At 42.9% G+C, this 23,410-nt stretch overlaps 2 protein-coding genes across 4 annotated transcripts; both read right to left on the bottom strand.

Moving 5' to 3' along the window:
- Positions 1-1,160: 1,160 nt before the first annotated feature.
- Positions 1,161-3,524, bottom strand: calhm3 (calcium homeostasis modulator 3). The gene is made up of 4 exons (XM_046351876.1): positions 2,792-3,524; positions 2,530-2,657; positions 2,233-2,360; positions 1,161-1,977 (listed from the first exon to the last, which is right to left on the bottom strand). Exons 1-4 carry the CDS (start codon positions 3,076-3,078, stop codon positions 1,525-1,527), a joined length of 996 nt encoding a protein of 331 aa, XP_046207832.1. The 5' UTR covers positions 3,079-3,524; the 3' UTR covers positions 1,161-1,524.
- Positions 3,525-3,735: 211 nt separating this feature from the next.
- Positions 3,736-22,951, bottom strand: LOC124038213 (lymphocyte-specific helicase-like). 3 transcript variants are annotated; one of them, XM_046353782.1, is made up of 23 exons: positions 22,800-22,951; positions 17,911-18,011; positions 17,631-17,752; positions 17,398-17,520; positions 17,030-17,071; positions 16,908-16,932; positions 16,728-16,789; positions 16,593-16,634; positions 16,234-16,458; positions 15,957-16,139; positions 15,668-15,811; positions 15,205-15,401; positions 15,010-15,106; positions 14,752-14,913; positions 14,336-14,478; positions 13,834-13,978; positions 13,544-13,627; positions 13,295-13,414; positions 7,608-7,724; positions 7,336-7,495; positions 5,300-5,396; positions 5,083-5,159; positions 3,736-4,859 (listed from the first exon to the last, which is right to left on the bottom strand). In XM_046353782.1, the coding sequence occupies exons 1-23, from the start codon at positions 22,805-22,807 to the stop codon at positions 4,774-4,776; spliced, it is 2,562 nt and encodes an 853-aa protein (XP_046209738.1). In that variant the 5' UTR covers positions 22,808-22,951; the 3' UTR covers positions 3,736-4,773. The 3 variants fall into 3 exon arrangements, with proteins under 3 accessions (XP_046209738.1, XP_046209739.1, XP_046209740.1); XM_046353783.1 differs by having other exon boundaries at positions 16,234-16,455; XM_046353784.1 differs by having other exon boundaries at positions 17,631-17,749.
- Between the last annotated feature and the right edge of the window lie 459 nt (positions 22,952-23,410).

Below are 23,410 nucleotides of genomic sequence, written 5' to 3'. Positions count from 1 at the left end.
TGCCACTGGCCTATACACAATACCTCATAATGTCAAAGATGAATTATGTTTTTTGAAAAGAAAATGAAAAGTTGAAATGTCTTGAGTCAAGTATTCAGCCCATTGTTATGACATGTCTAAATAAGTCGAGGAGTACAAATGTGCTTAACAAGTCACATAATATGCTGCATGGACTCACTTTGTGCAATAATAGTGTTTAACGTGGTTTTTGAATGACTACCAAACAATAACTCCACCACAAAGACCAGAGTTTTTCCAATGCCTGGTGAAGAAGGGCACCTATTGGTAGATGGGAAAAATGTAATAATCTGACACTGAATATCCCTTTGAGCGTGGTGAAGTTATTAATTACACTTTGGAGTGTGTGTCAATACACCCTGCCACTACATTATACAGGTGTCCTTCCTAACTCAGTTGCCGGAGAGGAAGGGAACTGCTCAGGAATTTCACTATAAAGTTTTAAAACTTTAAAACAGTTAAAGAGTTTGACTGTGATAGAAAACTGAGGATGGATCAACAACATTGTAGTAACCCCACAATACTAGCCTAAATGACAGAGTGAGAAGGAAGCCTGTACATATTAAAAAAATATTCAAAAACATGCATTCTATTTGCAATAAGGCACTAAAGTAAAACTGCAAAAAATGTGTCAAAGAAATTAACATTATGTCCTGAATACAGTGTTATGTTTGGGGCAAACACAACACATCACTGAGCACCACTCTTCATATTTTCAAGCATGGTGGTGGCTGCATCATGTAATGAGTATGCTTGTCATTGGCAAGGACTAGGGAGATTGAAGAATCCAGGTGTGTAAAGCACTTCAAGAATTACCCAGAAAAGCTCACAGTGTAATCACTGCCAAAGGTGATTGTAACATGTATTGACTTAGGGGTGTGAATACTTATGTAAATGAGATATTTCTGTATTTCATTTTCAATACATTTTTTAAAAAAATCCTAAAACATGTTTTCACTTTGTTATTATGGGGTATTGTGTGTAGATGGATGAGAAGAAAACAATTTAATCCATTTTGAAATCAGGCTGTAACACAACAAACTGTGGAATACATCAAGGGCTATGAATAATTTCTGCAGGCACTGTAGCTGAAAGCGACTAAAACCATGTGTCCTTTAGTACATATACAGTAAATTAAAATATACAATAATAATATTTATTGGCACTTTATGTTATGGTACAGAAATTACCAGGGATTCTCTAATATATATATGGTAAAATTATAATTACATAGTAGTAACCTCTGAATTAGTTATTTGATGGGATTAGATGAATCAGGCACCACTAGGGACTATTTGTCAGTCCATCTGTAATTTGCATGTCTTGTATTCATGGAGTATGTAAAATTAACTATGCAAAACTAGCTAGTCTAAATCCCAGCATATTCAAATATTCTGAGGAACAAGATTTCTAAGGTCCGCTCTCTAAAAGTATTTTCGACATAATCATGTTGAATGTATTGTTTGTAGCTTATAGATTCTTATACTATTGTGCGCACACACACATCTAAACATCTGAGTAGAGGGTTTGTCCATTGTGGTCCTCCCAGGTGACACACACCCTAGGTCTGTAGGCCATCCTAGTGACATCCAGCTCAGGTTTACACTGGAACCATGTTTGAAGCAGTTGATCCATCTGTTCCTGCTTGGTGATCCCATGGAGTCTCTCCTCCTCTTCATCCACCATGTCTTCTTCCCCCCTGTACCTGACTTCGGGTGAGAGAGGCAGTCTGAGTACTGCGTCTTCCCGCATGCCCTCGAAGAACTGCACAACGCACTTGCGGGCAAAATCGCGGCAGTGAAGCACGCAGGTCTCATCGAAGAGCTTCTGCTCGATGTCCAGGTAGTTGCTCCAGTAGCGCGTCTGGAGGTTGGTGGCGTGGTCGTCGAAACAGGGCTTGATGAGACGGCCCAGCGCACCCAAGAGAATGAAGAAGAGGAGGATAGACCAGCCAATCGCCTGTCAGGAAATACAGTACAAAGCATTGGCATTCTCGAATGGAGAGTGGAGGACATCAGTCATCAGGGTGATAGTTTCTGACACACCCTGGTTAAGGAATGGGATTTGACTGTACAAATAATGAACAAAAGCCAGCCTACCTAAGTAGGGCAACAACATTTTTAAAAATCCCTTTGAATACTAAACCCATCAACTCAAATACGCAAAGTAAAGACATGAGTTTCAGAAGAAATTTAAAAACGGGAGTGCACTCACTTGGGAGTAGCAGCGCACGTAGCGTGAAACAGCTTTACGAAATGTGCTGTTCCTGAAGATCATATCCTCCTTGCAGGGCACCTTGGCCATGAGCTTGATCAGGTCAAGGCCAGTATTGTTGGGCATGCCTGTGAAAGTGTAGAGTACAACTAAAGTTTGTGTTTGTGTCCAAGTTCAAATGTTATAGTAGACAAGGCTACACTATTTTGACTCTGGGTGAGGGTTTGGGTGAAAATCAGTTAGTTACAGGGCTATGAGTTAAGGTTATGATTGACAGGTGTTTCGGGCTATAGCTACCTGAGAAAGGCTTGGGGTCTACACTCATGCTGAAAGCACAGATGAAGATCTTCCCATCCAGCAGAGTGACCAGAATCCACACCATGGGTGCCAATAGAGCCCTCTGCATCATGGCAGAGAACATGTACCTGCAGAGGGTAAGGAATAACATCACAATTAATTACAGGAAGCAGTAGTCGTTTTTTGGAAGAAAAGCTGTGATGGTAGTGGTCGTAAACACAGGAGCATGAGGTGGTTTTGACAGCAGCACTTGACAACTCACTTGACAATGGCAGGATTTTTGCTTCTCTTCCCAATGGGTCTCAACCATTCTTCCATCATGACCCCTGTGTGTCGATTGACCAAGATTCCCAGGAAGAAGAATATTAAAGGCGGGACAAACATCACCCCCAGTGCGTAGAGTTTGTTGTATTGTGGAATACAGGGGCAGTTGAAGTCAAAGCTGGTGTAGAGCTTCACACTGATCAGGGCCAGTACAATACAGATTCCATTTGATATGGACTCGGAATTGGACTGAAAATACTGCAGAACTAACTTCAGACGGTCCATGGTTTAGTGAGACCGAAAACTTGACACACACACACGTGATAATGATCCGGTAGTGGTCAGACGAGGTTAACACACTGTACCAAAGTAACCGCAAACACCTTAGTTTTAAGAACAAGATTTTCCCTACCACAAAATAGTCCTCACTGAAGAATCAACTTCATTCCATTGTTGAATAAAAAAGGTCAATACCGTACTAGTATTTTTGTTAGGTTGAGTGAAGAATCAGAGCAGAGGTTGAAAAACGCACCAGCCAGGTTAGTGTCATCTGACCACACCCCAGTAGTACCTGTGCAGGTCGGAGCACACTGTCAGAGGCTTTAGGAGAGGACGGAGGAGGGTGTGTTCACTAGCTCCTACTGTGCAGGTGCAACAGAGTTCAACACTGTATAACAATCACTGATCTTTGAATGACAGGTGTTTAATGACTTTGCTGTACTCTTATAAGAGCCAGAGCCTTTTCTACCTATTATTTTTTACTCTAAATAACCCCAATGTGAACTGTTCACGTCAACTTTGTGTCTCACATTGCTTCCCAACCACGACACATGGTTTTATTAAATACATGTGAAAACATGGATACTCCTGTCAAAGACAAAAAGGTGCATTCACCAGTGCTGCTTACAGACTATGTACCGCTAAGAAATAGAACTCACATGATCAGAACGACACATTCATGTGTTGGTTTATTTTTTGAAAATGATAGGCATACAAAACAATTAAAAGGACATGGTCTCAGCATGCATAAAGTGCTTGGAGTTTTGCTCCAACATACAGTGTCAACGAACCCGTTGCGTGAACAAGATATAGGAGTTCAGCATTTACTTTAGCATGCATTGTGAAAAGTAATCGATTCCAATTCAAGTGGGGCTTATGAATGATTACTTTAAGTGATTTAATCGTCACACCTAAAATTGTTACAGGTCCTACCAGCATCCTAATCCACAGCAAAAACAGCATAATGGCAGTTATGAGATTTGTCTAAGATTTCAAAATACAGTGGACAAAACATGCTCTTTCCATGACAGACTGAACAGGTGAAAGCAATGATCACTTATTGATGAAACTTGTTAAATCCACTCCAATCAATTTAGATGAAGGCAGTATTTTTAAACATTGAGACATGGATTGTATGCGTGTGCCATTCAGAGGGTGAATGGGAAAAACAAGAACAGGGTATGGTAGGTGCCAGGTGCACTGGTTTGAGGGTCAAGAATTGCAACGCTGCTGGGTTTCACACAACAAAAATGTGTAAGTAAAATGGTCCACCACCCAAATCGACAACTGTGGGAAGCATTGGCGTCAACATGTGCCAGCATCCGTGTGGAACGCTTGACACCTTGTAGAGTCCATGCCCCGACGAATTGAAGCTGTTCCGAGCACAACTCAATATTAGGAAGGTGTTCCTAAAGTTTTGGACATTCCGTGTATATGAACACTAGCTTCTGGAAGAAAGGATTCAGTCTTCACTATAACCAACAGCATTTGACAAACTCCACAACAAAAAGTAACATTTACCATAGGCAGTAAAGACATCAAAACTTTAGTATAAACAGTAGTTTCAGGAGAATGGGTTGAGTAACTCCTCTAGTTACTGTTGGTACAGTACTACAACGAACATCAGAGCAGTGGACCCTTAGGATCTAGCTCTAGCTTAAGGTTACGCCATTATGAGAATCACATCTGCGCCTCTCAAATTTAGGTCAAGCTGATCTCCGATGATTCTTTGGCTTCGATCACCTTGAAAACTCCAACCTTCTGTTTGGAGCTCCTCTTGGCCTTGTCTGGAAAGAGACAAACTGGTTACATTACACACAATACAACAGAGGCCAAACAAAAGCAAGGTTTCATCAGGTGACCATGTTACGGGGAGAGGCACTGGTGCTCTGCAGTGGTAAAGCATCCGGACAAAGGCTGAGGACTTTAGTATATTGTGACGCAGGTATGAGCAACACCATTCATGATAACAGTAGTTGTGAATTGAATAGAACCCACAGCTTAACTCACCCAGAAGGTCACTGCGGTCCAGCAGAGCCTCCAGGTCCTTGTCACTAATGACCTTCCCCTTGGTGCTTTTCACTTCCCTGAAAAAGACAATAAACAATCATTAGATAACCATAGACTTCTGACCAACCTAATATAAAACTTGTCTGAGTTTCATAATGAAAATACAATATGAAAATTGATCAAGGGGGTTGGGAAATAACACAAAAAAACCGAGTACTTCTCGTAATCTCTGGTGTTGAGAAGATCCATCAACTCAGACACGTCGACGCAGCTCTTGGTCTGTTTGAGCTCAGCCTTTCCTCCTTTGAATTTTTCTAATAAAAAATAAATAAAACGGTACAGTCAGTCTGAATTTAGAGAATTAAATTGTGACATTAACTCCAAGAATTCTATTAAATATTATCCCCAACAATTCCCTCAAGCCGATCATGTCACTGTTCAGACAGCCTAGCTATACAGGAAATCTTAGTTTTGATAGTGCTTTAGTAACATTGTGTCAAAGTCTAAACCGTTGGGGGGGGGGGGGGGGGGGGTTAGGGTTTCTACTGGGCTAATATTGAATGGTTAAGATGGTCATACCATGGATAATTTAGTCATTTGATTTTGAGTTTTAGGTACACCATTTGATAAAATATTGAATTTGGCCTTTACCACTATAGCCCATAGAAGCACACTGCACACTCATAAATGTATCATAAGGAATACGGTTTTAAAGTGTCTGTCCTATATCTAGGAGATATGGAAGGGGATTAAAAAAAAAAAAAAAAACAAATTTACAAACTTTTATCAAATTTAAAACCTAATTTTTGTTGGCAAAAAATAACCTACATGTACTTCCATTCATTTGTATGGATTACCTTCAAACAAGTCCTGTGACACTTGTGGGGGATTGTACAGCAAAACAAAGAACACCATCGTGTTTGTGAGAGTCATCTTACCAGAGTGGACAGTTTGTAGGTTTGTTTGGGAAAAATACTGATTTTCAGAATGTCTCACGGTCTGGCAAACGCAGGCCATGCAATAAAACTGTTCTCTATCTAAAACGTACGGATTTTGATGGGGATGTTTTGTATTATGTCACTTAAATAGACAGGGGTGAATTCAAGAATTGAATTGGAATTTCAAATGAACACACCAGACAGGAGTTCAAATACCACTTCAAATATCTCAATTACTTTCAAAGTAAGTATTCAGATACATTTTATTTGAGAAGACAAGTAGTTGAATATTTAAATGCATTTGGAAATACACTTGGCAAGGTTGTTTTTTGTCCTGGATCAAAAAGGGGCTTAGGTGGTTGGCGTGACAGGGAGCATGGTCGGCCATCTTGGCGGTATAGAGACATGTAAGTACATTCCCTGTAATTCTATACATTTCTCCATGGAGCCAAGATACAATTTATGACCCCACCCTCGGAGAGTGGGGCCATGGCCAGGAATCAGCCATTATTGACACGACCGTGGAGCAATTACAGATAAGTGCCTTGCTTTCACCTTGTCGGCTGGGAATTTGAACTACTGACTCAACGCTCTAACCGATAAGCTACCTGCCTCCCCATGTTTCAAACTATTAGGAATGCAACAACTTCATTGATTTTACATAAGAGGAAATCAGTTTAAATAAATAAATTAGGCCCCAATCTATGGACTTCAAATGACTGGGAATACAGACCTGCATCTGTTGGTCAGAAATGACAAAATCCTCACAATGGGCCTCAGGATCTCGTCACAGTATTTTTGTACGTTCAAATTGCTATCGATAAAATACAAATTGGGTTTGTTGTCCGTAGCTTATGCCTGCCCATACCCCCACCATGGGACCATGGGGTACTCTGTTCACAATATCGACATCAGCAAATTGCTCGCTCACACGACGCCATACAAGTGGTCTGTGGTTGCGAGGCCGTTTGGACATACTGCCAATTTCTCTAAAACGACTTCGGAGGCAGCTTATGAAAATAACATTACTATTTCAGTTCATGAAACATGGGACCAACACTTTACATGTTGCGTTTATATTTCTGTTCAGTGTAAATATTTGATAAAAATACATGTTATGAGCCGTGAATATACAACACTCAAATACACATGCAATTGAATCCAGGTCTGGAACACACGCGCTACAATAGTTTTCTATTCGGACATACTTAGCAGCTCTTCCATGCACCTTCTATTCAGGTGGGTTTCACATTTACCTCAATGTAATAACAGTTTCGATGTGTCCTGGATGTGAGCGGAGTGGTACTCTACTCACTCTTGTGAATGACCATCTTCTCCAGCTTCCTCTTGGCTGACGCTCTCTCCAGGATCTTCTGGTCAATGGTATTGGCAGTGACCAGTCGGTACACCACCACGGGTTTTGTCTGTCCGATACGGTGGCATCTGTCCTGGGCCTGCAGATCAGCCTGAGGGTTCTGACAGAAGAAGAGTCCATTAATAATCGTGTGGCTCTAGAAAAATCAGTACCAGACATGTAGCAGTAAGCAACAGGTAAGCTCAACCTGAGGGAATGAGTTCTACACCTACCCAGTCACTGTCAAAGATGATGACCGTGTCAGCAGCAGTCAGGTTGATGCCGAGGCCACCTGCTCTGGTGCTCAGTAGGAAGAGAAACACCTCTGGGTCAGAAGAGAACTTTGTCATCTGCAACAACAAAAAAATATGATGGAAGGATAAGCTCACAGCACAAGAAATAGTGAGGGAGAAAGACTGCTACATGATTATAAGTAGAGCTGCATGATCTGGGCAAATGCAAATTGAGCAAACACTGCGATTTATTTGCGATTTTATTCTAACTCGATGGTTTGAATATAGTGGGCAACTCGAATAGTGTTGTTTAGCATGACGAGTGAAAAAGCCAGGTAGGAGCGTGGATCAGAAAACCAGCCATCTAGTGCGACCATTTTTTGCCTCGTGCAGTGCGACGTCGTCTCCTTAGCAAAGAGTTGATTGTGTTTTGATTGTGGCCTGTGGAATGTTATCCCTCTCCTCTTCAATGGATGTGCGAAGTTGCTGGATATTGGCGGGAACTGGAACACTGTCGTACACGTCGATCCAGAGGATCCCAAACAGGCTGAATGGGTGACATGTCTGGTGAGTATGCAGGACATGGAAGAACTGGGATATTTACAGCTTCCAGGAATTGTATACAGTTCCTGCCGACATGGGGCCATGCATTATCATGCTGAAACTTGAGGTGATGGTGGCGGATGAATGGCACGACAATGGGCCTAAGGATCTCATCACATTCAAATTGCCATCGATAACATGCAATTGTGTTCGTAGCCTACAGTGGGGCAAAAAATGATTTAGTCAGCTGCCAATTGCGCAAGTTCTCCCACTTAAGATGAGGCCTGTAATTTATCATAGGTACACTTCATCTATTACAGACATAAGAAAAAAAATCCAGAAAATCACATTGTAGGATTTTTTATGAATTTATTTGCAACTTATGGTGGAAAATGAGTATTTGGTCAATAACAATAGAACGCCGCAGCCCGTCTAGTGTTCAACCTTCCCAAGTTCTCTCACGTCACCCCGCTCCTCCGCTCTCTCCACTGACTTCCAGTTGAAGCTCGCATCCGCTACAAGACCATGGTGCTTGCCTACGGAGCTGTGAGGGGAACGGCACCTCAGTACCTCCAGGCTCTGATCAGGCCCTACACCCAAATAAGGGCACTGCGTTCATCCACCTCTGGCCTGCTCGCCTCCCTACCACTGAGGAAGTTCAGTTCCCGCTCAGCCCAGTCAAAACTGTTCGCTGCTCTGGCTCCCCAATGGTGGAACAAACTCCCTCACGACGCCAGGACAGCGGAGTCAATCACCACCTTCCGGAGACACCTGAAACCCCACCTCTTTAAGGAATACCTAGGATAGGATAAAGTAATCATTCTCACCCCCCCCCCTTAAAATATTTAGATGCACTATTGTAAAGTGGCTGTTCCACTGGATGTCATAAGGTGAATGCACCAATTTGTAAGTCGCTCTGGATAAGAGTGTCTGCTAAATGACTTAAATGTAATGTAATGTAACGAAAGTTTATCAATACTTTGTTAGATACCCTTTGTTGGCAATGACAGAGGTCAAACGTTTTCTGTACGCCTTAACGAGGTTCACACTGTTGCTGGTATTTTGGCCCATTCCTCCATGCAGATCTCCTCTAGAGCAGTGATGTTTTGGGGCTGTTGCTGGGCAACACGGACTTTCAACTTTCAACAAAGATTTTCTACGGGGTTGAGGTCTGGAAACTGGCTAGGCCACTCCAGGACCTTGAAATGCTTCTTACGAAGCCACTCCTTCGTTGCCCGGGCGGTGTGTTTGGGATCATTGTCATGCTGAAAGACCCAGCCACGTTTCATCTTCAATGCCCTTGCTGATGGGAGGTTCTCACTCAAAATCTCACGATACATGGCCCATTCATTCTTTCCTTTACACGGATCAGTCGTCCTTGTCCCTTTGCAGAAAAACAGCCCCAAAGCATGATGTTTCCACCCCCATGCTTCACAGTAGGTATGGTGTTCTTTGGATGTAACTCAGCATCCTTTGTCCTCCAAACACAACGAGTTAAGTTTTTACCAAAAGATTCTATTTTGGTTTCATCTGACATTCTCCCAATCTTCTTCTGGATCATCCAAATGCTCTCTAGCAAACTTCAGACGGGCCTGGACATGTACTGGCTTAAGCAGGGGGACACATATGGCACCGCAGGATTTGAGACCCTGGCGGCGTAGTGTGTTACTGATGGTAGGCTTTGTTACTTTGGTCCCAGCTCTCTGCAGGTCATTGGTTCTGGGATTTTTGCTCACCGTTCTTGTGATCATTTTGACCCCACGGGTAGAGATCTTGCGTGGAGACTCAGATGGAGGGAGATTATCAGTGGTCTTGTATGTCTTCCATTTCCTAATAATTGCTCCCACAGTTGATTTCTTCAAACCAAGCTGCTTACCTATTGCAGATTCAGTCTTCCCAGCCTGGTGCAGGTCTACAATGTTGTTTCTGGTGTCCTTTGACAGCTCTTTGGTCTTGGCCATAGTGGAGTTTGGAGTGTGACTGTTTGAGGTTGTGGACAGGTGTCTTTTATACTGATAACAAGTTCAAAACAGGTGCCATTAATACAGGTAACAAGTGGAGGACAGAGGAGCCTCTTAAAGAAGTAGTTACAGGTCTGTGAGAGCCAGAAATCTTGCTTGTTTGTAGGTGACCAAATACTTATTTTCCAACATCATTTGCAAATAAATTCATTAAAAAATCCTACAATGTGATTTTCTGGATTTCTCTTCTCATTTTGTCTGTTATAGTTTAAGTGTACCTATGATGAAAATGACAGACCTCTCATCTTTTTAAGTGGGAGAACTTGCACAATTGGTGGCTGACTAAATACTTTTTTGCCCCACTGTATGTCTGCCCATACCATAACGCCACCACTACCATTGGGCACTCTTCACAACATTGACATCAGCAAATCGCTCACCCACACAACATACAGTTGAAACCGGGATTCATCTGTGAAAAGCACACGTCAGCATGCCAGTGGCCATCGAAGGTGAGCATTGTCTACTGAAGATGTTACAACGCCGAACTGCACTTGGGTCAAAACCCTGGTGAGGCCGACGAGCACGCAGATGAGCTTCCCCGGGATGGTTTCTGACATTTTGTGAATAAATGATTTGGTTGTGCAAGGCCACAGTTTCATCAGTTGTCCGGGTGGCTGGTCTCAAACCATCGAGCAGGTGAAAATGCCGGATGAGGTGGTCCTGGGCTGTAGAGGTTACACATGGTCTGTGGTTGAGGCCGGATGGACCTACAGCGAAATTCTTTAAAACGACGCTTGAAGGGGCTTATACTGTTCAGAGAACCGAACAGTATATTCTCTGGCAACAACTTTGGTAGACATTCCTGCAGTCTGCATGTCAATTGCACACTCCCTCAACTTCAGACAAAGGTGAAATGCTCACTAACAGGGTCGTAATTTTTATTTTTTTTTTTTTTTACACAATTGAGAAATAATTTGGACAATTTCTGGGATCTTTTATTTCAGCTCATGAATTCAACCCTTCACATGTTGCGTTTATATTTTTTGTTCAGATATGACATCAATCATAAGGTAAAGAAAAATATAACATTCATGCTTCACCTATTCCTCTGACATACCGTTGCACAAACAATATGCTGATCTAGTCCTACAGCACCATAAGCCTGACGACTCATTACATTCTCCCGCTGCTCTGTCTTTCGCTACATACTTTGGCCATCATTGAAGTAGTTTGTGGTGACGTACATTGGGGGGGGCATTGTACAAAAAATGAAGACATCAGCGATTGGGTCACCTCTAACCAATCAGAGTATCAAAGCCAATAACGAATTTTCAACCGCCGCTTTACCGACGTGTGTTCAGGCTCAACCCATCGGTTTCTGGACCTGAGTCTGGGTTAGAGGTCGACCGATTATGATTTTTCAACGCCGATACCAATTATTGGAAGACCAAAAAAGGCGATTTTTTAATTTTTATAAATGGTATTTGTAATAATGACAATTACAACAATACTGAATTAACACTTATTTTAACTTAATATATTGCATCAATAAAATCAATGTATCCTCAAGTAGATAATGAAACGTTCAATTTGGTTTAAATAATGCAAAAACAAAGTGTTGGAGAAGAAAGTAAAAGTGCAATATGTGCTATGTAAGAAAGCTAACGTTTAAGTTCCTTGCTCAGAACATGAGAATATATGAAAGCTGGTGGTTCCTTTTACATGAGTCTTCAATATTCCTAGGTAAGAAGTTTTAGGTTGTAGTTATTATAGGACTATTTCCCTCTATACCATTTGTATTTCATTAACCTTTGACTATTGGATGTTCTTATAGGCACTTTAGTATTGCCAGTGTAACAGTATAGCTTCCATCTCTCTCCTCCTTGGGCTCACACCAGCAACACAATGACAACAGCCACCACATCAAAGCAGCATTACCCATGCAGAGCAAGGGAAACAACCACCACAAGCCTCAGAGCGAATGAAGTTTGAAACTCCATCAGCGCGCGCTAACTAGCCAGCCATTTCACTTTGGTCACACCAGCCTCATCTCGGGAGTTGATAGGTTTGAAGTCATAAACAGCGCAATGCTTGATGCACAACGAAGAGCTGCTGGCAAAATGCACAAAAGTGCTGTCTGAATTCATGTTTACACGCCTGCTTCTGCCTACCACTGCTCAATCAGATACTTAGATACTTGTATGCTCAGTCAAATTATATGCAACACAGGACATGCTAGATAATATCTAGTACTATCAACCATGTGTAGTCAACTAGTGATTATGATTGATTGTTTTTTATAAGATAAGTTTAATGCTAGCTAGCAACTTACCTTGGCTTACTGCATTTGAGTAACAGGCAGGCTCCTTGTGGAGTGCAATGAGAAGCAAGTCATTATTGCATTGGACTAGTTAACTGTAAGGTTGCAAGATTGGATCCCTCGAGCTGACAAGGTGAAAATCTGTCGTTCTGCCCCTGAACGAGGCAGTTAACCCACCGTTCCTAGGCAGTCATTAAAAATAAGAATGTGTTAACTGACTTGCCTAGTTAAAGATTAAATAAAGTTCTTATTTTAATTTTAATAAATAAATAAAAATAGCAAATCTCCTCTATCGACCTCTAGTCTGGGTGGCCAGGTAAACCACACCAGTAGTATCAGACTGTACTAGCTAGCTACGTTTGCGCTGGCTCAATGCCTTTAGCTAACTAGCGATTAGCTGCTAACACAGATTATTTTGGCCCCAACCTGCTTAGACTAACTAGCTGTTTGCAGTGAGTTCGATGCACAAAGTAATAGCAGAATTATACAAATAATGTGGATTTATATTAAGATGCAAAGTGGAAAGCAGCATCTTTGTCATTAAGATTTTGTTTTTCGTTGACCATGAGCGAACTTGGAAGGAACATCAAGTGGGTAAGGCGAGCAACTGCGCTCCTTGAGTGACGGGCCGGGGCTTGGTGTGCGCGTGCAGCGGGAGAGACGGCTCAAGTAGCAAACTATAAAATCGGACGTTAAACACCATGGAGAGGAGCTTCAAAATATTGCAGACATTTACAATTTAAGCATTGCACATGTCAATATCAAAATTATATTAATCGTGCAGTCCTAATTATAAGCGCTTTATGACTGCTTTAAGGAGGATAATTCCATTGTGGGGAGTAGACCATGCCACTACTCACGTTCTCTTCTCTGTCGGGATAGGCCATGCTCCCATCCAGTCGGCTGTATTGGTAACCCCGCAGGTAGCAGTAGTCCATTAGGATATCCAAGATGGACGTCATCTGGCTGAAAACCAGCACCTGTCAACAAGGTACACAACAGGTCAGAAGTGGTCACAAACATCTTACAATAAATACATATTCATGGTCAAGTAAAATCAATCACTTGACCGAGGACATTAAGTATAACAACTGAATTTGGACAGTTACCTTGTGTCCCCTCTTCTTCAGCTCTGGCAGCATTCTGTCTAGAATGAGGAATTTCCCTGAGGTCTGGACCAGTTGCTCATCAATCTGCAATGGAAAGAGAGTCAAAGGATGAAACAAGATCATGCATTTACACGAGCTACACCAACTGGCAGTCTAACTCCCTATACACTGACAAAGCCTCTACTTAGCAGTGCTGAGAGAAGTCATGAATGCACCCACAACATTCAATGGCCATGTCATTTCTACATAATTTGGTCACAGCCATTTCAATCCCGCAGGGCCTTTTTTACCTTGAACTCCTGAGTGGCTGGGTCCAGTGGGTACTCTATGAGATAGGGGTGGTTACAGCACCTCTTCAGCAGCATGAGGATGTTCTGCAGTTTCAGGTTGATTTGGGAGTCCAGGGGCATCTGCACGTCCACAACCGGGGCGGGGCTGAAGAGGACCGGGACAGGTAACGAGTTAATGAGTTGCCCCAGTAGAGGTCTCACGTGCAACTATCAACTGCAAGGCTTTAGTTCATTTATTTTTAAAAAGGGAGCACACATTAAAATGTTTAACATTCACGGGAAAAAAATGAATTGGTACAATCATGTAGTTTGTCTTCATGGACACGTGTATCCGATGTATCAAGTTGTATAACAGAAATGATAGTTTATCAAGTCTATCATTGGTATGACCAGTGCACCCCCTAGTGAGTAAAGGCACAAGCATAAAATTAGAATCATCCCATTTCTATGGGCACCGCAGTGTTTGAGTCACACAGAACACCACCATAGAAGATATTCTGACCTCTGCTCAGCCTCCTTCTGAACCCTCTCCAAGTATTTCTCCAGGTCGTAGGGCGTGTCACCATCAGTCTCTTTGTAGTCCACAGGCCTCCTGGTCCTGCGCTTAGGCCTGCCGTCGGTCGTCAGCACCACTGGAGCCTCCACCTGACACGTCAAATCAAATCAAATTTTATTTGTCAAGCTCAGATTTAATGCAAACAAAGTCCAACAAGTAATCTAACTAACAATTCCAAAAAAAAACTACTGTCTTATACACAGTGTAAGGGGATAAGGAACATGTACATAAGGATATATGAATGAGTGATGGTACAGAGTCTATTAGAAAGCTCATTCAAACAAAGTCCGGCCTCTGAAAAGTTGGCAATACATAAATGTGCCATTCTATATAACAGCGTAGCAGTGAATTGAGGGCCTTACCTTCACCTGGCCCAGCACTTTGGCGATGGTCTTGTTCACCACAGCAGTGTAAAAAGACTCCTGTTTGACAGTGAGTGGGGCGTACACAACAATCTCCTTTTTGGGCGGCACCTCCAACGTCACATCAGACTTCAGTCTTCTCAGCAGGAATGGCGTCAGAATCTGGAGATGAAAGAGAAGGTTTATATAGACTACCTACAGGTTTAACCATTTTATCGTTCCCGGTGTATTGCAGAGCTAGTCAGTCAGGGGGCTTACCTGGTGGAGCATGTGCAGGATGTTCTGCTCTCGTTCGTTAGCCACAACATTCTTTGCATCCGAACCAATGGTGTCGATGTCAAACCACGACTCAAAGCTGTAGAGATAGGTGAAGCGCAATTACACTTTTTTTTTTTAACAAGACAACATTCCATATAGTCCCATTCCAACAGTAGAAAAAGACAAGACCCCTACCTCTTGAGGTCGTCAAACACCTCAGGCAGAAGGAAGTTGAGCAGTGACCACAGCTCAGCTAGATTGTTCTGCAGTGGTGTGCCCGTCAGGAGCAGCTTATTGTCCGTGGGCAGCATCTTCAATTCCCTCACCAGTCGGCAGTTCAGGTTCTTGATCCTGTGGCCCTCATCCACAATCAGGTACTTCCAGTGGAAGTGCTGGGGAGGAAAAGCAAGGGGGTTATCAGTGAGAGGCTGAATGGGTTAAATAGGTGGCACAACTTGTAGTACGCATGCATAACTAAACTTTTACGCAAATTTACCTTTGATATCAATGCATTATTTGCACGAAAAGGAAAGTTATGCTCATGCCTTTCAAAAGATAAGTTCCAACCACCATCTACATCAGAATACCAAGTACAGAAAAAGAACATGTAACTTCTACAGCCTACATAGAATGATATGAGTAGGCGAGTTGGGCCTACCTGCAGAAACTTCCTGTCTATCATGGCAATCTCAAAGGAGGTGACCACCACAGGTAACATGTTGTGAGGTCCCTGGGGCTTACGAATCTGCTTTAACAACGCCATCCTTTCCTTAGCAGGTCCATGGTACAGCTGCACTGACACCTTACAACACAAGATGAACAAAGACAATTTAACAGTGAATTCAGTAATTGGCATTGGTGATACACATGACGTGAAAATTGTATCAATAGCACAACTTCTGTAATACCTGGAATGCTTATTTTTAGCAAGGAGTGTTTTTTTGTACCTCTGGAGTGAAGCGCTTGAACTCATTGATCCAGTTGGGCAGAGTGGACAGAGGGGCCACTACCAGGAAGGGACCCATCACCTTTCTCTCCAACATCATGGCCACGTGGGCGATGCACTGGATTGTCTTCCCCAGACCCATCTCATCTGCCAGGATCCCATTGATACCATTCTCCCACAACATCTGGAGAAAACAAAATACAAACACACCAAGGATATGAAATACTGCATCTGTGATCAAACAAAGAAAATGTGCATAACCAAGAGTCCACACTCACCCTGAGCCACTCCACACCCTCTATTTGGTAAGACCTCATGACTCCCCCAGTGAAGAGCAAGGGCTGCTGGGCGGGCACAGCCTGCCCGTTCACCTTCCTGTCTGGGTCCAGTAGATGCTTGGCATTGACTCTCACAGTCTCTGACAGACGGCCCTTGATGTCAGCATTGGAGTCACTCATCTTTTCGATGTCCTCTGCTTCTAGCTTCTTCATCCCAGGGACCTGCTGTTATTCATGTACAGACATATATTATTGACATTTGGAGGTACGGTACATCTAAAACACCCTCCAAGTTCTTGACTCTAAGAGTAAATCAGTCCAAAAATGTCCCTTGCAGTGAATAAACAAAAGTCTTTTACCTCTTCCTCCACTTTACATTTCTTGGCCTTGGACATAATTTCCTGAAACAAAAACATGGCCAAAAAATAACATGTTAAAAAATGTCAAATGGAGTGAAATAGGCCTTGATTTATATGTTGAGAGACACAGTTTACCTCTTTAGATATGACATCAGCAATTTTATAATCGTCCTCCCTCTTCCTTTTATTCTTTTCAACTGAAAAAACAAAAGAAACTTAAGTCGGAAATTGACACTATAGACCGTTTCCACATCAACTATAGAGGGGAACTCAATTGTCATGGATGCAAAGTAACGGAACACAAGTGCTACATACCTCTCCCAGCCTTTCTACCAATGCTCTGTGACAGAAAAGTTCATATGGTTAGTGATTAAGGACCTGCAGGCAGTAATTGTAACTGAAACAAACGAAAAAATGACAACATAAAACTCACTCACCTTCTCGGCCTTCTTTTCCAGTTTTTCTTTCTTCAGCATTTCCTGAGTTTACAGGGAAAACACAGTTAGACATGGCTTTTCAAAGAGTCCTCACGCTCGTTGGGTAGATTTGACCATTGCCTTTTTGCGTTGCCATGCATTTTCTGACCATCAAACATAAGTGAGAAAGCAATTAGGGATAGCTAGAGCAGAGTTCTACATGACCGCAGAGGGGGACTGGGAAGATCAGTGCTAAGGAGCCACGGTACATTACTGTGGTCATTTGCTCACCCATCACACATGAGCTGTAACAGGATATGTAGTTGTACAATATGCTGTGCAAGGGCTACTTCTAATGTTCATATCCTTTGCACTGGTATTCGACTTACCTCCTGCTGCTGCTGTTCCATCTTCGTAAGGAGGAATTTGGAATATATGTTACTTTTCTCCAGCAAGTGTTGCAGTCTCTTGAAGCGAATGTCATGAGTTTCCTTCCTCTGAGCTTCTCGAGCCTAGTAAAATAAAAACACATGCCAATGTTGGGCATTATAACATCCACACTTGCCAAACAAGATCAATACAGTTTTCAAATATGTTCAAACATTTTTTTGAACAAAGAAACCTTTTTCATAATCTCCTCTTCTTTTTTCTCTCCTTTCTCCACCAACTGCATCTCCTCCTCCTCCATCTCTTTTGTGATGACAACTTCAGACACCGCATTTTCAGCTTTCACACTTGCAGCTGCTGAGAACAAGTGGTGATATAGTTATGATATGGTTCATTTACATGAAGGGGAGAATTCTCAATTAGCTAGCAACTTCTAATTATAGATAGTACATGCCATTTAGTACATGCCATTTAGCCACCTCTGGCCAATTAATGCGTTAACTAACTTTACTTACAATTTCCAGGCAAAATCTCCTCCATAGCCGTACCCAGCGGTTCTTCAGATTCGTTAGGCTTCGGACAATGAGGAGACACGCTTCGGGTTTCTTCCTTTACACTGCGTTGGGAGTGAATATTCAATGAATAAGAGTGTGATAAATAGCCTTGCCTGTGTTAACTGTATGGCAAGTTAACAGTTCAGCTAGCTAGCCTTGAAGCTATGAAACACCACACTAATGTTATTAACATTACGCTCGGGCAATTGCTTCGTCCCGCGACTAACCATTGCAGGCGGCTCATTTTGGAAGCAAAGCATCCTTGATCAACCAAATCTAAAATATTCGGTTTCACCAAGATAACGTTTCCAAACAAGAGGCATATCCAATAGCTCTAGGAACAATACTTCTTTGGGGTAGGGGGCAGTATTGAGAATTTTGGATGAAAAGCGAGCCCAAATTAAGCTGCCTGCTACTCAGACATAAAAGCTAGAATATGCATATAATTAGTACATTTGGATAGAAAACACTGAAGTTTAAAACGGTTTGAATGATGTGTGAGTATAACAGAACTCCTGGCAGGCAAAAACCTGAGAAGAAATCCAACCAGGAATTGGGAAATCTGAGGTTTGTAGTTTTTGAACTGAGCCCCTAGTGGGATATTGGTCATTATGCACTTCCCACGGTTTCCACTAGATGTCAACAGTCTTCAGAAACTTGTTTGATGCTTCTACTTTAAAGGAGGGGCTCATAAGAGCTCTTTGAGCACGTGGTTTGGCAGAGTGCCACAAGCTCAGTCTCGCTCGCTCACCTAAAAAAAAGGTAGCTACGCGCCACTTCATTTCTGAAGACAAAGGAATTGTCCGGTTGGAACATGATTGAAGATTGATTCTATACATCATTTGACGTGTTTCTACTAACTGTAACGGAGCTTTTGACTGTCTGAAAATAGTGAACGCGCTTTATGAATGTGGATTACTGGACTGAACGCACTTAACAAAAGGAGCTATTTTGACATAAATGATGGACATCATCGAACAAAAAACATTTGTGGAACTTGGATTCCTGGGAGTGCATTCTGATGAAGATCAAAGGTAAGTGACTATTTATAATGTTGTTCTGACTGATGCTGGCTCCACAACATGGAGGATATATGTATGGGCTCAGAGCTCTACTCAGATTATAGCATGCGGTGCTTTTTCGGTAAAGATTTTTTTTTTATCTGACACAGCGGTTGCATTAAGGAGAAGTGGATCTAAAATTCCATGCATACCATTTGTATCTTTTATCAATGTTTATAAGTATTTCTGTAAAATTGATGTGGCTCTCTGCAAAATTACAGGATGTATTGGAACTACCGAACGTAACGCGCCAATGTAAACTCAGATTTTTGGATATAAATATGAACTTTACAGAACAAAACATACATGTATTGTGTAACATGAAGTCCTATGAGTGTCATCCAATGAAGATCAAAGGTTAGTGATCATTTTTTTCTATATTTCTGCTTTTTGTAACTCCTCTCTTTGGTTGGAAAATGGCTGAATGCTTTGTGACTAGTTGCTGACCTAACATAATGATATGTTGTTCTTTCGCCGAAAAGCGTTTTTGAAATCGGACACTGTGGTTGGATTAACGAGAAGTTATCTATAAAATGGTGTAAAATACTTCTGTTTGAGGAATTTTAATTAGGCGTCTTGCAGTTTCTCTGGCTGTGGAGAGGTGGGATGCTCACGTCCCGAACGGTCCCAGAGGTTAACGTTACGATTTGACGTCTTCAATGTGTCCTTCGCTATGAAATAAGTTTTTTTTTTTTTTAAACACGTTATCCAGAGTCTCCCATTTTCCGTATGTAGAAAATTGACGGTCACGTATGTAACCACGGTTATGTAAGTTATATGGATCACTCCAATATACTCCGCGGCGGAGTGATACATCCGAGGTGAGAATTTACAGATTGATCAATATAGCTCACATACTCACACAACCGTGGTTACATATGTAACCTTTGTTAGGTTTCACTATATTGGATCACCCCAATATACTGGTATACCCGTACCTGATTAGTCAGTGCTAGATAGAGGTACCTGGCCAGCCAGCGGCAAAGTCCCAGCGCGGGACCGAGAGACAGGGGCCGTCAATGTGGAAGGGGGGGGGTCCCGGCACAATCCCCAGAAAGGGAGGTGACGCCCTTGGCCTGTCCATCCACCTCGCATGGCAGGCAGATATAGCAGCCAAATACCATCTCAGTGTAGAGGCTGTCAAACACTAATCCAAGCGAGACTGCAGGTATTGGAGAACATGCAGACCCCAAGTCATGTGGGGTGCAGTATGGTGTTCATTACACCCTCCTGTAGTCCTAACATGGACCATTGGTGCCGTTCAGTGGTCAAGCCCACAGACTGAGGTGGTGCGGCCTCGGATGCCACAGAGTTCCCCCGACCTGAGACAGCAGGTCCGGTCTCAGGGGAAGTTGCCATGGTGTACCAAACAGGGACAGGAGAAGTCTTAACCAGGGTTGTCTGGGACAGTATGGGGCCACAGGAAGCAGACGATGCTCTGCCATCCCGGTCCTGTCCAGCACAGCCTGGATCAGGGGAAAAGGGGGAAATGCATAAGCTCCAGCCTGGCCAATCGTGAGCCAGAGCATCCAAGCCCAAAGGCCCAGGTGGCTGTGACATGGAGTACCACAGGGGGCAGTGTGCATTGTCCAGGGAGGCAAACAAGTTAGGGCGGATACCACCCGCCCCTGACGAAAGTAGTCGAGGCAAGATAAGATGGCCAAAACCAGGGGGGGAAGACCCGTGTAGGAGAAACAGGCTGTTGCTTCACCTCACACTGTGCCCCTCTCTGCTGTCGTCCCTTAGCACGAGCTGATGGGGCGGGAGAGGGACCCCACCTTTGTTCGGGTGCAGGTATGTGGCGACAGTCCGTCTGCCTTGGACCCAGGGCCTGAAGAGGTAGCACGAACTGTCTCAGGGCCTAAAGGTCCCCACGAACGTTATCGGTCTGCTCTATAATGTCATCAACCCGTGGGCCAAAATTAGCCCTGGGGTGATGGGCAAATGTGCTCTGGAGAGCAGCTGGCAGACATGATTGGGCCAGCCAGACACGGCGCCAGGAGGTAACCATCTGCACCAGGACCCGTCAGTTTGCGCAGGCCACATCCTTCTGGAGCAGAGAAAGCAGGCGAGACACCTCCATCACTTCCCGGAGGAGCTCCTAAATACCCTCCTGCAGCCAGGAAAACAGAGTCTGCAGGTAGGCCTGCAACAGCATGGTCGTGTTGGTAAGGCAGCCAAGAGAGCAGAGGGACCCATATGTGGCTCTCAAGTCCACATCAAAGACTCTTTGGGGGAGGGGGCTCTAAAGTTAATGTCTCAATGGCAGCCCACCATTCTGCAGGAGAAAGAACAAGAAATCCCTGTTGAGGAATTAGCTGAGAACCAGTGTAAGGTAATTAGCAGATAAACTAAAGCAATTCACAACACATACAAAACAAGCCAGTCGGCAGTTGTGTAAGGTAAATACAGTCTGTGGCAGCGAGAGCCACCAATATATTAATGGATGCACACAGAGTTGTAATGAACGCTAACGAAACACAAGCACAACAAACCACGGGTGGAAGATAGAGATCAACCCCACGCTGTAATTGCAGCACGCAAACAGCCAGTGAGTAACTTCCACACAATTTATTACAATTATCAGTGACTTACCAAGCATGCTTCAGAAAGTTTGTACCTCAAACCATAGGAAAAATGAAAGGGAACGTGTGTCGCGCAGTAGACAATGGACCTGATCGGACAGCTCAGAGCTTCTGCTCTTTTCTGTCCATAAGAAACAATTGGATTGGTGGAAGAGGCAGGGCAGGCCAGGAGCAAGGAAGGAGGGTGTGGTCAGGCAAGGCATCCCGAGGCTAGATGCCCTAAGGTCTTTATCAGAACAGGCGTAGATTAGTTTCGCCCTTTTCTTTTCCAAACATAAAAATAAATAATAAAGAGAGAAAAAAATAATTGAAATTATAGCTCACAACTGTGCAGGGGGAGAGGGGTGGGGGCACTAAGTGCATTCACATATATCTACACATTTTCATACACACACAATTGATTGTATTTTTTCCTTCTTTCCTCTTCTAGGTCAGTTTCAGTATTATGGACATGGGTGTATCTGTGGTCCATTTGGCCTGTCCCACCACTTCCTTCAGTGATGGGTTGTGAGTGGCTCTGTTGATGAACTTCTGGCCAATGATTGACTGTCTATTGTTGATTGATGTCAGTCCAGATATGCTGTTAACGTAGTGATTGCTTATGTATCTTGGTAGTCTAAGCCATTTTTATTGCCATGTCTTGGACTAGCTGTAGCCGATTCATCTGCTGCGGTGAAACTGTTATCCAGGCTGGTAGGGCGTATTCAAAGAGGGATCGGATGCGTGTGTCACCGCCATGGGGTCTATATTTTTATAAGGGCGGACCCCAGCCGTATACAGTAAATCGAAATCCTCACCTCACCTCCGACCCCCGAAAGAGTCTTTCCCTCCACCGCGGAGTGATCCAATAGAGTGAAACAATCGTTTTTACCCTTACACTACTATGTGGTAGAATGGACTACAATTGCAGCCCACAAGCGGAAAATAGGAGAAACTGCTGTATACAAACGTGTTTTATAACACTTATTTGATAGCGAAGGACACATTCAAAAGTATTCACATAGAAGTATTATTCTAGAGAAACTAAAATACATCTTGGCTGCAAACGTTATTTTGGTGAAACCGAATAGTTTAGATTTGGTTGATCAAAGGACGCCAGCCTTACAGAAGCTTTTGCAACGAGCCATAGACATGTGTTACTACTTAACCTTATCTAGCTGCTTGGAACAACAATTAAAGTCTTGAAACAAACAGAAGGACTTACCAACTCATATTGAAAAACTGCCAAACTAGATATGTAGTCAAATGTTTACTACTATTTTCCTGGGATATTTGTTTGAAGAACCTGTTAAAGCAAGTTACACAACATAAAGCATGCAGTAGTCTGTGTGTGATTGTATAATGAAGAAGGCGGAGCTTCAACATTTCCCGCCAAAGTGGATGCAACCAATGTAAAAGACAGGGGTGTCTGATATTTTGCTAAACCAAGTCTCTATATTTTTGGTTTGCAGAGCATCGAAAGAGAAAAGACTTGCTAGTATGATCATTACGAAAATCATATACACATTTTACTTACTACTTAACGGTTTAGAATTGCGATATGAAATCGATTGATGAAACATGTACCCCTTCTTAGGATATCTAGATCCATTGCCTTAATATTTCCCGCAAAACTCTTGTGTTCATTCATTCGTCGACACAGTGGTGATTCGTTTTGCATGGCCTGGCCAGGTACCCGGTGTACATGTTAGACCATTCCATTGGTCCTTCAACGGAAATTGCAAAATGTTTCTACATAATGTTCAGAATCTCCAGCACCGCCCCAACATCAACATATGTGAAAATGGCACGTTTCTATGTTTTGTGTGTGTGTGT

The sequence above is a fragment of the Oncorhynchus gorbuscha genome, linkage group LG06 (assembly GCF_021184085.1).
Source record: "Oncorhynchus gorbuscha isolate QuinsamMale2020 ecotype Even-year linkage group LG06, OgorEven_v1.0, whole genome shotgun sequence".
Classification (NCBI taxonomy): domain Eukaryota; kingdom Metazoa; phylum Chordata; class Actinopteri; order Salmoniformes; family Salmonidae; genus Oncorhynchus; species Oncorhynchus gorbuscha.
The sequence above is the reverse complement of the archived record's forward strand: the minus strand, read 5'-3'. Positions and strand labels throughout refer to the sequence as shown.